The sequence below is a fragment of the Macadamia integrifolia genome, unplaced genomic scaffold (genome assembly GCF_013358625.1).
Source record: "Macadamia integrifolia cultivar HAES 741 unplaced genomic scaffold, SCU_Mint_v3 scaffold3428, whole genome shotgun sequence".
Classification (NCBI taxonomy): domain Eukaryota; kingdom Viridiplantae; phylum Streptophyta; class Magnoliopsida; order Proteales; family Proteaceae; genus Macadamia; species Macadamia integrifolia.
In genome coordinates this window covers 2,740-16,021 of record NW_024869493.1, presented here as the reverse complement: position 1 = coordinate 16,021, position 13,282 = coordinate 2,740, and the positions used below count along the sequence as shown (strand labels likewise).

At 37.3% G+C, this 13,282-nt stretch overlaps 1 protein-coding gene across 2 annotated transcripts; it reads right to left on the bottom strand.

The window, feature by feature from the left end:
- Positions 1-5,601: 5,601 nt before the first annotated feature.
- Positions 5,602-10,026, bottom strand: LOC122068129 (ankyrin repeat-containing protein BDA1-like). 2 transcript variants are annotated; one of them, XM_042631974.1, is made up of 3 exons: positions 9,943-10,026; positions 7,582-8,346; positions 5,602-6,643 (listed from the first exon to the last, which is right to left on the bottom strand). In XM_042631974.1, exons 2-3 carry the CDS (start codon positions 8,200-8,202, stop codon positions 5,822-5,824), a joined length of 1,443 nt encoding a protein of 480 aa, XP_042487908.1. In that variant the 5' UTR covers positions 8,203-8,346; positions 9,943-10,026; the 3' UTR covers positions 5,602-5,821. The 2 variants fall into 2 exon arrangements, with proteins under 2 accessions (XP_042487908.1, XP_042487909.1); XM_042631975.1 differs by having other exon boundaries at positions 7,582-8,375; positions 9,943-10,000.
- Between the last annotated feature and the right edge of the window lie 3,256 nt (positions 10,027-13,282).

Here is a 13,282-nt window from a genome sequence, read left to right as displayed (position 1 = left end):
TTTTTTTTTTTTTTTTATGATCGACTGAATCATTCACGGAGTCGCCATCATTTCCCCTTGTGAATAACATGCCGTGTGTCTTAGGGTTGAGAAAAACACAAAATTATTAGACAATTTCTCTGAAACATGCGGTGAGGTTAACCATGTCTTAGGGTCTAGATAAACCTCTCTCTCTCTCTCTCTCTCTCTCTCTCTCTCTCTCTCTCTCGGATTCCACTCCTGCAACCCTAATCTCCCATGGTGAATGGGAATCCTTGGGTGCAAGGAAACTGGAGTTTACTCGGTCCAAAACAACTTATAAGCTTATCTCCTCACCCACTTGTTTTGCTTAGGTAGTTTGTGATATATATCACTCCCTATTGCACCAAATAATCAGTAGGAAGAACAACAGAAGTCAAATTAAAACATCTTTTAACTACAAAGGCACCTAGCTGGCTTCGATTTAAGAAAATATCCTCATCAACCATTTTATTATTGAAGCTATCTCGATTAATATAGTAAGGCATGCAAGAGGATCTAATCCTCTATTTATAAAGTGGATAAATACAAGAGATATGTGTAAGAACTTATGTTTTAATATTCGATTTTCACAATCGAGTAGAGAAAATTGAACTCCCAAATCTGGTCTCTCCCTTCCCCCGCTAATCCTTGTCTCCCCACTGATTCCCTCACCTCTTAACCTTGCTCCTCCTCCTGTCCTTGGAAAAAGATCATTTCCAATTAATTAAGTATTAATAAGCGATTCAAGAGTTGAAAGGATCAAAGGATATGCGCCCATATATAAAGAGGATCTGAATCCTCTCCATAGAGCCCCGGGATCAGATAGTAATCTCATGGTTGGGAGGACCAGACACACGTCTCGAGGTCACCCCAGCTGTGAGATCAATCTATGATCCATGAACTCTATGAAGAGAAAAGCTATCCTACATAAAGATGCGTATCTAAAGTCCTCTTAACCCTCTTAATTACTAATTGAATGTCCAATTAATTAGAGAGAATCAAGTCCCCATCCCAATCCCAATCCCAATCCCCTATTGAGGCTTTGCCTTTTTCTAATGAGTTTTCATTGGCCCTCCAGTGCGACTACCTCGTTGCCCCCTATGCCAATAACACGTGCCTGATGGAGGTCTATATAAACAAATTTTTTTTTTTGGATAGGTCTTCATAAACATGTCTCCCTCGTCTGACATCAAAGAATCTTTCTCGATTCTACCAAAAAAGAGGGAATCCTTCTGAGGAAAAGCCAACAAAGTTCCGTCCAGCTCAAGCCGGGCCCTATCAGTTAGGGCCACTCAGAGTAGGCCCGAGCCCAAGTGATTGGCTGCATTATTGTCGGATTCTCTCCATAGAATGCGTCGCCCATAGAACGTCCATAGAGGTCTTGAGTTGTCTGATTGTGCGATACATGGAGAAAACAAATCCAACGTTAGTAAAGAAAAAACGCTGAGGAAGGCACCGCTGCAACCCATTTAACTTTTGGCCCATTTAACCCATTCACTCTCTCACCCATACCAGACACCCTAATTCAACCAAACCCACTTACCTCTCCAACCTCGATCCCAAAAACGCTGAGGAAGGCACCGCTGCAACCCCTAGTTCCACTCTCTTCTCTCTGTCAAGGTTGCTGCTTCCACTGTTGCGATAAACATTCCGCTGAGTAATCATTCGAGTGATCATAATCTGGATAGTTCTTCAAGGTGGCTCTCACCGGCGAGAAGGGTCTTGCTTGACAATGGATTTGCGATTGCATTGACGTGAGTTTGATTTTGATTTGCTACATATGATGTTGTGGTGCTTGTTGCAACAGTCAGTGATGGAGATTGTAACGGTGGGATTACTGATGTTGAAGATTGAGGATTGTATATATAATGGGAGGAAGATGAAGAAGAGAGAGTAAATGGGCTTTAGATTTGGATTTGGAGGAGGAATAGGGAGTGTGGAATTGATGGTGGATGTGTTTCTGGTAGATTGGGAGGAGAGGCGGTGTTGGGTTAAAATCGGAAGAAATGCCGCTGCTTTCTTTTCCGATTTTACCTTCAGATTTCTTCTGATGCATTACATACATGATATGATGAATGATGAATCAATCTAAACTCACCCTTGTTAGTTTCCTTTGCCTTACTTTGATTTGCATCTTCTTCTATGAAATTCATGAACTGAAAGCTTTGCTTCAGGTTGATTTGTTACAAGATAGTACCCATTAGATTGCTGTGTAGATTGAAGTATTTTGATAATGCAATAGATGAACCTCTGGTGCAATGACGTTGAAGTAGGACGAACCAAGTGGGTTGAGTCATATCAGAAGACACTCTCCTTAAGGTCAAACACCCCCTATAGTAGTACAATTGGGGATACCTGCGTTTTACCTCCAAGATAAAACAACCATGTGATCTCTGTCTTATTGCACACAAACTTTGATCCTTAAGCAAGGTTTTGTAACACTGTTTATGCAACGTTAAAAAATGGAAAACTGGGAATGAGGGGAGAAAATAGAGAGGAAAAATACGAAAAACGTTCTGTGTATTTATTTTGTTAAAACAGAATAAAGTATATAGTTTCATATAGGTGCAATGTACAAAAGGCACTTGTCCACGTATATACACCTCTCTATATTTATACAGACCTATCTATGTGTGGACACCTCTATGTACGTAAGGGTGGGTGTTGATGTATCTATACGTATTTGCATTTAAAAATTCAAAATTGATGTATAATGTAAAAGGATAAGAATCTTTTGACCCACACCCACACCTACACCTGACCCCGACCCCGACCCCGACCCCGACCACCCCGACCCCGACCCCGACCCCGACCCCATCTGCCACATCTAGTTTGCATTCAAAGGTCCAGATGAAAACTATCAACACAACTAGAAGCCATAACACCAATTCCGACCCCACCAGTATGTCAGAGTACAATAATAATAATAATAAATAAAATATGGACCACTTGCACCATTATAATCTATTGGTGTTGACCATGAATAAATAATCAACATAAAGAGTAGAGCTAGTAGAAGTGGACCACGCAAAGGGAATCCTACTGTGAGATTGAAAACCATGACCACTGATAGATAGAAGAAACCCTGCAAAACTCATGACCAGGTCATATACATATGGTGCTTGAGGTAGGTTTCGCCTCATATTGTCTTCTTAAGGTTGCTATTAAGGTGCAGGACAGAGTTGCCTTCATGGTCTTTCCAACTTGGAATGTAGTTGTGGCACAAATGCTTTTCGAGCCAATTCACCAATGCTTGGTAGGCTTCGACTTGATCAAATTTCAAAGCCATGGATGAAGAGCTAGCCGTCTCCTTTCTAATAGTTAAAGCTTTGATGGATTTTGGAATATTGAAGAGCAGTACTTTTGAAACATCAATGTGTCCAACAATAGCTGCAGAACGAAGAGGAGTTCTCTCCTCTCTGCCTTTCATGTTACAAAGACTAGCTATCATTAACGTTCATGGCTTCCTTCAGTTTCTCTAGGAGCAACTTTTTCCTTTTTTCTCTTCCCTGCTTAAGATCTTTACATATAGAAGGCCAAGCCTAGCCCAGCCTTAAGTTGGGCTGATATATTTCAATCCAGGCCCGACCTTGTTTTATCATGAAACTATTTGGTTAGCTTAATAATAACTAATTTGTGTAAGTATGCTGAGGGAGAGATGAACTCATGACCTCTTAATTGTGAAGTGTTGGTTCTTGCCCATTAAATTCACATTAAGTTATCCTCTTGGGGTTAATATCCTCCATCCCTCCATCTTATTTATAGATTCTTATTCCTCGTCTTCTTACATTTTTAATGTGGGATTAAAAATAAATATATTCCCTTGTCCTTTCTTCCCATTTTGACCAAAATACATACTTCAAAATTTTGTTGCTTGAGAATAGTTTGCAAATTATTTTGGGAACTGAATTATTCTGTTTGAAAATATAGAATCTATCAGAAAATTTGAGTAAAAATAAAGAATTTTGATGAAAAAAATTTAGACTCAACCGAAAATTCAGTAAGCCTTTCACAATAGAAACAAATATTTTTTTTTTACTTCTCTCTCTCTCTCTCTCTCTCCACAACCCCGACCTCAACCCTTCTCTACTATCCTCCCCCGTCTCTCTTTATGTTGTAGAATTTATGATCAAGAAATAAACATACCAAATCTGATTCTCATTATATAATCTATGTGAAAAATGAAAGCTACCTGGTCGTGTGGCTTCTGCACCCAGGGCACATAAATTATTAGCCCACCCCTTTTGAACCCAAAATTCTCATGAGTGTTGATGCTCCTGCATACGATTTTATTGGCCCTTGTGCTAGTGGAAGGGCTATGTGACTTGGCAATGATCTCTTTCCCATAATCTTATGCGCAATAGAAATAAAATGATTATTATTTATAATCCATATTTTTCTCATAAATAGATCGTAAATAACAAATAAAATTATATGAAAGAGAGCCTTTGGTAGGGGTGTAATTTGGCTCTGACGGCCCAAACCCGCCCTGGCCCAAACCCTGTCTAACCTGGGTTCAGACCTAGGCCCAACCTGGTTCGATTTTAACTCTGATTTATTATTGTGTTTAGTAATAGTGTTCCCCTTCCCCTAAGCCCACATCATGTGTTATACAAGAGTTACACAAGCTATCCGTATGACTTCAACCCACATCATGTGTTACGCAAGCTGCATACTCTTACCTATCGAGCTAAGACAACCAAATGGGCAAACTATTTCCCTCATTTTCTTTAGATAAACTATCTTTGTGTCTCCTATCATTTATTGATATGAACTTTAGATATAATAGCAATCACGAAGAATTGAGCTAAAATTGGCCTATCCAGTTTTTGGAAGATGTGGTGATGCCAAGCAATTAAAAGGACTATCTTATAAACAAATTGACAACATTGATTGTTGAAAATTTATGGATTAAGGGTGGAAAAGGGCTGACCATAGTCTTAACATCCCCTTTGGTAAGTAAGACTTCACATTTTGTGACCCTTTGTAAGAGAAAAAAAAAAATAAATAGCAAAAAAATATACAGGACCAACCAATGTCAACCCGATTCAACCCTCAGCCCCGTAGGGTTGGGTCTGAGTGTGAACCTAGCAGGATTGGGTTGGGTTGGGTTGGGTTTGGGTTGAGTTTTCGAGACCTAAGGTTGGGTTGGGGTTTTAATAAACTCGGCCCAACTTAGCCTGTTTCACCCCTAGCCTTTGGTATGATATATATTTCTATTTTAAAAGTATTCGATATGATCTTTGACAAATTTTTATTTACAGTAAATACAAATAAAAATTATATTAAAGAGAGCCTTTGGTATGATTTATATTTCTATTTATTTAACATACTTCTATTTTATAGGTGTTTAAACTTACACCTGGGACAATTTCCTATTTACAATAAATTTTATATTGTCAAAAAATATAAAATAAAATAAACACAATTGTCCAACATTATCTGGAATTTAAAAATAAATGTTTAATAATAAATTTAATTTATTAATTTCTTGAATCGATATCATGTGTGAATGATAAATATCGACATAAATAACTAAATACATTTTGGGAATCAATGTTATTGGATACTTCGGGTTTTCTTTCTTTCTCTCTCTCTCTCTAACCAAAAGAAAGGAAGTTGATATTATTTATATGGTAGATAAAAGTCAGACTCTAAGGAGCCTGCTATGTACATCAGTTTTGGATAGTTCAAAGAAACTACATTAAGGATCAAACACAAAAACAGAGACTAGCAAGAAGATGAAACGTGACGCTTCAGGTCAATCTGCAACACTGTGCTCAAGGAACTGGTGGTACGGTACATGAATATATCGTTTCAGCTAATTCTTCACAAGGCCAGTAAGAAGCAAAAGCTTCCACCAGATCTGTGCCATCCAGTTTGCCGTCATAGTCCAGATGATTACCACCAACACAACTGGAAGCCATGACATCATATTTCCAGACCACCAGTATGATTCACTAAAATAACTATAATCAGCACCACTTGGACCATTATAATCTATTGGCGTTGACCATGAATTAGTAAGCAACATAAAGAGTAAAGCTAGTAGAAGTGGACCACGCAAAGGGAATCCTACTGTGAGGTTGTAAACCAGAACCACTGATAGAAGAAACCCTGCAAAGTTAAACAACATCACCAAGTTGTATATAGTTGTAGCTTTTGTAAACCAAATTGGTTGCCCAGCGGAATGGCCAATTTGTACAAGATTGCCGTCATTGTCGAAGGTAGAATTTTTATCATCTTGCCAATAACCACCAGGGGGATTGAGTCCGGTTTGATATGTTGCTGTGACGATTAGAACTACTACCACCAACAAAGCATTACGCGTATCAAGTGGAGTATCCCTGTCCACCTTCAATCTGATGAAATGCCTATACACAGATTTAATTTTTGACTTGGACACCAGCCATTTCAATATAGAAGTTAATTTTTCTGGTACTTTTCTCATCTCAGTACTAATATCTTGGCCTCCCTTAGCTCCTACTCTGCATAGGGTACTTCTTATTCTTTCTTGGTTTGCTTGATCACTTGGAAGATGCATTACCAGATCCAACGCTGTCAACTTGTCATTGTTTATCGCATTTACTTGGATAGCATTTCTAACAAAGAGGCCACTACCATGTACAAGTAGTTCTACTATCTGTATAATGGGAAATGCAATAAAACGCTGTTAGTAAAAATAAGTTTGGAGATTGCTACCTGATCGCATGGCCATTATGCCAGGGTGGGGACCAGCTAGGTGAGGCGTAGATGCATCCATCTAGGGGTGTGAAATAAGCCCGATTAGCCCAAACCTGCCCTAACCCGTAGGGTGGGCTGGGGTTGAGAATTCCAGGCCCGACGTCGGGTTGGGCTGGGCTGGGCTGGGCCTGGGTTGAGGTCTCAACCCAACTCAATCCAACTCAACCATACATATTAAGTTTTCATATTATAAATATATTAATAATTATAAATGAGTACTTATAGAAAAAAGGTATGCAAAAAGTCTTTCTTTTTCCACGAGATATATATATATATATATATATATGAAAACTTTAGTCTTTGGCCTCTGCAATGCATCAAGATCAAATAACCAAGTAACAAAAATACCGAGTTGGGCTGGATTGGGTTAAGCCAGGCCCAATCATGATCCATCAGGGCTCTAGGTTCGGCTAAACTCAACATGGTTGGCCTAAGCTGAGATTTCCCAGCTCGACTTAGGGTTGTAGGGTTGAGCAGGCTTGGGTTGAGTTAAAGAGACCTTAGGGTTGGGCTTTTTTTAAAACCCAACCCACCGAACCAGACCCATTGACACCGGTACATCCATCCAATCAGGGGGCCCAAGATTCCAAAAAATTCATGATTAGCCCAAGGTACAGGTCTAAAATGGCCAAAATACCTTGGATGGCCTAAGATTTTAAAAAATCATGAATGGCCCAAAGTACAAGTCTAAAATAATCAAAATACCCCTAGAAGGATGGATGCATGTGCGCCTCACCTAGCTGGTCCCTACGCTGGCACAATGGCCGTGCGATTAGGAGCCGATCTTTTCCCAAAAAAAATAAAAAATAAAAAAATTAGAAGAGGGTGTGGTTTTGCCTCATATTGTCCTCTCGAAGCAGCAAGGTGCAAGATAGTGTTGCCGTCATGGTCTTTCCAGCTTAAAATATCGTTGTGCCAATATTTTTCAAGCCAACTCATCATTACTTTGAAGGTTTCAACCTGATCAAATTTCAAAGCCAGATGAAGAGCAGTCTCCTTTCTAACTGTCAACGCTTTGATGGAGTTTGGGTCATTGAAGAACAATTCTTCCAAAGCATCAATGTTTCCAGCAATAACTGCACAATGGAAAGGAGTTCTATTCTCTCTGCCTTTCAGGTTACAAAGTCCACCATCAACATACATGGCCTCCTTCAGTTTTCCTAGGCGGCGTCCACTTTCTTCTTTCAAGACCAAATTGATGATCTCTAGGTGCCCAGATATTGAAGCTAAGTGCAAAGGGCTGAACCCATCTTGGTTTAGCTTCATAATGAAAGAAGGCTTCAAATTTATAATTTCCTTCACAAAACAGGTATGACCAATTGATGCTGCCCAATGTAAAGGAGTATCAGTAAATGGAATCTTTTCGACATTCTCAAGGATAAAAGGATCCTCCCGAAGTAATGTGTATAAACCATCTATATCTCCATTCCTAGCCACGTGGATCAATCTTGGATCCATTATATTTGTCTATGCTGCTATGGTAATGAGGATGCAACCCTTTTCCCTCCCTCTTTAAGATCTTTATATATAGAAGCCTTGCAGCTCAACCTATGGTTGCAGGAGATGGAAGTTTTGAAGGAAGGCAAGCAAGATTGTGGGCACCTATGAGCCAAAAAAACAAAAAAAAAAAACTGAACTAGTAGAATAAGAAGGTTTTAGAGACAATAATATATATTGACATTTATTGGAGCCAAACAGGTGCAACAAAGACTTTTTTTATGACTTGAAATTTCTCACACTATCACTCGTTAAATAGCATTTAATTGTGCCATTTAAAATTACTTAAAAAAAAATTGTTGGAAATTTTAAATAGTTTTCAAATTATAGATCTAATATATTATTTTATTTATAAAATTTCTTAGAGGGTTATATGTTTTTTTCTAATTGGAATCTAAATGACCAATATGTGTGACTATTGGAAATACTTGTTTAAATGGTCAAGAAACATGTCTTTCTATAGAAGACAAGTTTCTTGGAGACAACCCTTGGTGGTGTATTTTCCTCTCCTATACATTGGGAGTGGATTTAGTCAATTTCATTGACAATTAAAAGACAATACTCATTTCAGTTTTCTCTTGTTTTTTTTCTCTACTAATGTTTTGTGTGCGATTGAGCATAATTTTGAAATATCTCCATGTGACATGTACTAGGCAAGTGCAATCTGCAGGGCTATTTTATTTTTGAAGTTGATTTGCAAGAACCCTACTTGCAAACCAACCAGACAGTTTTAAGGAAAGTGTCTGATGGCACAACTTAGTAAGCTTCTGCATATATGTATTTCATGGTTTGTGATACCGTATTTAGTTTTTATCAACAAGATTCGTCCACTCAAGACAACGCTCGATGACCACCGTATATGTAGAAAAAGAAAGAACTGGGAGTAAGCAAATGAGGGGAACAAGAAAAAAAAAAAAGGCTGTGATCACTGTAATATCTTATCAATAAAGGTAGTAGTAGTTATCCTAGTAGTCCATTACTTTAAAGGTCAGAGGTCTATCAGCTAACTGTATCTAAAGGTGAGGAAAGAGCGCTAGGAGTTTGCAAATTGATAAAATCCGGTAGCAAATTTTCCATCGATCTCCAAAGAAAAACACTCTGATCTCCTATGCAATGAAAAAAAGGGCAAGATTCTTCAACTAGAGAAGCGACCAGTTGGTTCACAAGATAAGCAATCTTTCCTCTATTTTATTTTGGATTTTCCAAGAGAGAAAACAAGAATATATTAGTAACGCTTTTTTTCGAAAAGAGTTAAGCTGATCAACACTTCTGTTGGTGTCAAAATTTTCCCTACCGTTTTGTGATGGTTCACCTAGTTTGGTTTGGTGATGGTTCACCTAGTTTGGGCTTGCACTCCTTCAAAACATGTAACTATGACAAGTACTGTTTATCAAAGAGGAAAGAAATAATCTCCTAGCTCCACTTGTTTTGCACCAATCAAAAACTTCCTTTAACATCATTGGAAAAAATAACATCTCTAAGTACAAAGTCCCTATCTAGTTTTAATTTAAGAAAAAGTCTTCAACCATCATTAATAAACTAAGGTATGTAAGAGGATCTTTTACAAAATAGCCTCTTCAGAAAATTTGATAATATCAAAAAAAAAAAAAAAACAGAGATAAGACACATTTGAGTATTTTTTCTCTGCTTTACATCTTCAAATTGAAGAAAGTTAAAGAGATTAATGTTTAAAGATCTTACGCGAGTTGTTGAGCGGAGCAGTACCACTCGTCTCTCCCCCTTCTTTCTGATGATTTCTCTGTGAAAATAAACTCTCCTTCTTTACATATATATAGAGAAAGAAAAACCCCACAAACACGGGTTTGGAGAGTCTCTCTCCTTCCCCAACTTATCTTGTCTCCCCACCTTCGCTTGTCTCCCCAATAATTCTCTCACCCTTTTACCTCCGCCACCCCTTTTTGGCCACTCCCGTCTCCTAGGCCCAACCCTCTCCCTCTTGAAGTTTCCTTTTTCCAATGACTTTTCAGTGGCACTCTAGTGGGACAGCCACCCTTGCCAGTAACACTTGGCTGATGGAGGCTGTATTATTGGATTGACGAATTGGCTATATACTGTTGGGATCTCTCCTTAATCGGGGATTTAGTGTACAGTATCAGATTGGGTATTGATCATCGGAAAAATTATACGAATTAACATGGATTGAACAGTTTTGCATGCCCAGGGTTTTTCAAAACGAATTATGTTTTCAACAGTTACTTATCAAGATCGGTTTAGATTGCCCGATATGATCGATCTATGTCCGATATCTAAAACAATAATTCATGTAGATTCCGCTACAAAGGTAAACAGTGACTTTGTTTGGAATTTTCTCATTCTCTACTTTGCTTTTCTTTCCTTTCCTTTTTTAGGGTGAAAGATCTTCAAAGAAAAAGACAGCAAATTCTGAAGACTTTAAATAGCAACTTGTCTTTTTATAGCAATTATTATTACTTTAGTGGCAGCTTTTCCAAATGTTGCACGAAATTTGTTATTCCTTTCAATCTTGTCAATATTTTTTTTTTTAATCAAGGTGTCCAAGCCAACTTGTGGACACCACGACTAATCCTGAGGAATAATATTTTTTTTAGTCATTTCTATGAATTTTACATATATGACTCATTTGGTTGCAAGGAATTTAAAAAGAAAGAAACTTATAAAAAAATATATATATTTGTAAACATTAACCTATTATGTGTGTATATCATTATCATCTAATCATTTTATGTTTGATTATTAATTTGACATTATTTTACATCTAAAAAATATTTTGTTATATATTATAAAATAAAATTTATAAGTAAATGATATTATTATTACAACCACTGGTAGGTACAGAATAAATAAGAAAAAAAAAATCTCTTTCTTCCCTTTAAATTTTCATTGCAACCAAACATAGCCTATCATAACTCACACAATAACTCATCACCTAGCCATGATAGATAGCATAAAATTGAAAATCTAAACTATTTATGTAAATGCTCGAGAGAGAAAAATTATTATATAAAAAATACCCATAGATATTTTTTTATGATCAGCTGAATCATTCAAGAAGACGTCATCATTTCCCCCATTTAAATAACATGCCTACGTTTACATAATGATGTAAGACTGTATTATTGGTTGATATTCCTAACAGTCTTATGCAAAAATTTCAATTTCATTGACTGGATATAGATAAAAGAAGAGCCCATGAATAGTATTGATTCAGTTATCACTTGCAAGGCCACTAAGTAGCAAAAGCTCCTGCCAGATTCCATCCCATCTAGTTTGCCATCATGGACCATGTGATTTCTACCAACACATAAGGGTATCAATTTGTTCTACCAAACAAAAAAATAAATAAATAAGGGTATCAATTTGTAACCAAAATCGAATAACAAATTTAGAATCGAGTTAAATTAATCGAATTGAATCAAATTGATTCGGTTCAAATTCAATTTTACTATATAAGTATTCACATCCATTCAGTTCGATTATGGTTTAGGGTATAAGAAACATGTGTTCAAACAGAATTGAACTGAATTGATATTGGCTTGAGTATATGAGTATTTAACCCTTTTTTTTTTTTTTTTTGGTAAGTGTTTTTTGTAATTTATTACACATATTCACATGCTAAGATAAGTTTCGAGTTGGGAATAACCATAATGTCTATAACTCGAGTCCGTTATGGTCTTTGGTCCATCACAATCATGGTTTAAGAGTGGGATTGTTTACAAAATCGAATTAAAACCGTATTACATAAACGAATTAGAACTAAAATTGAGCTTAACCAAATTAATTCGGCTTGAGTATCCAAATATGGAACCAGGTCAGTTCCCGGTTCGATTTTGGTTTAATTCATCATCTCTTTGAACTGAATCAAAATCGAACTGAAAAACCCAAACCAAACTGATTGGCACCTTTACCAACACAATTGGAAGCCATAACATATATACTAGGTTGCCACCATGGGAGGCAGCAACAATACTACAGGACATCAAGCATTTGTGCTCTTCTTTTATCTCAATTTTTTTTACTTTCATTCTTACGAGCTCTAAATTCTATTGTTGATGCTCTCGCTAGGAAGGCCTTGTCTATCATGTTTTTGACAATTTGGCCACATTTCTTTCATTGGCTTGAAAAACTTGTGTGTTTGAAGTTAATGGTTGTAGACATGCTCCCAATCAGTAAAACATTATATAATTATATTTTACCAAAAAAAAAAGGGGAAAGGACAGGCATGCTAGCAGGATACCTAGGTATCAGGTATGCTAGCAAGCCTTAACCGTTGGATTAGAAATGCCAAATCTACACCGTTGGGTACTTGTTGTCTTACCTAACCTACTCAACCCCAATGCTCTACTTTCACTCTTCTTCTCCCTCACTATCTCCGGCTTCCCCTCTCTTTTCAACTCCCAAATCTTCAATGTCCGATCGTCGTTCCATCAATGATGTTCTTATGGCCTCCGCTAGGGCAACTGCTTCTCGCAAAAAGGCTCCCCCTCCTTCGCCCAAGAAACCCAAAACCCTAGAGTAAACCCCTCCTTCGGTCAAATCCGACAAGCAAGAAACAGAACGAGAGGGTTTTACAAAGATCAAATTCTCCACAGACTTTGTCAATAAAATTCTACAATTCTAGAGTTGTTTAAGCAATTTTAGAACTTTAAAATGGGATTACAGAGACCAAATTAGGGATAGAAAAATTGATTTTATTCATATAGTAAATAAGAATCGGACTCTTGGGAGCCCAAGTACATCAATTTTCTAATTAAGTTCAATTAAACTATAACTAGTTGGGGGATCAAATACAAAGAGATTGGCAAGAATATGAAACATGTGAATAAGCAAGTGAATCTGCAGCACTATGATCTCACAGAAATGGTGGTGAACATATTATTGATTTAGTTAATCCCTCGCAAGGCCAAGAAGTAGCAAAAGCGTCCACCAGATCCGTCCCATCCAGTTTGCCATGACGGCCCAGATGATTACTACCAACACAACTAGAAACCATGACATAAAATTGAACATGTAGTATGATGGACTAAAATATTCAAAATAATGT

Excerpts from the sequence above, each read along its gene's own strand:
- LOC122068129 (XM_042631974.1), bottom strand. The coding sequence starts at position 8,202 with ATGGATCCAAGATTGATCCACGTGGCTAGGAATGGAGATATAGATGGT. Across the intron at positions 6,644-7,581 it reads CTTCGAGAGGACAATATGAG|ATAGTAGAACTACTTGTACA; the intron begins GCAAAACCACAC and ends CCCATTATACAG.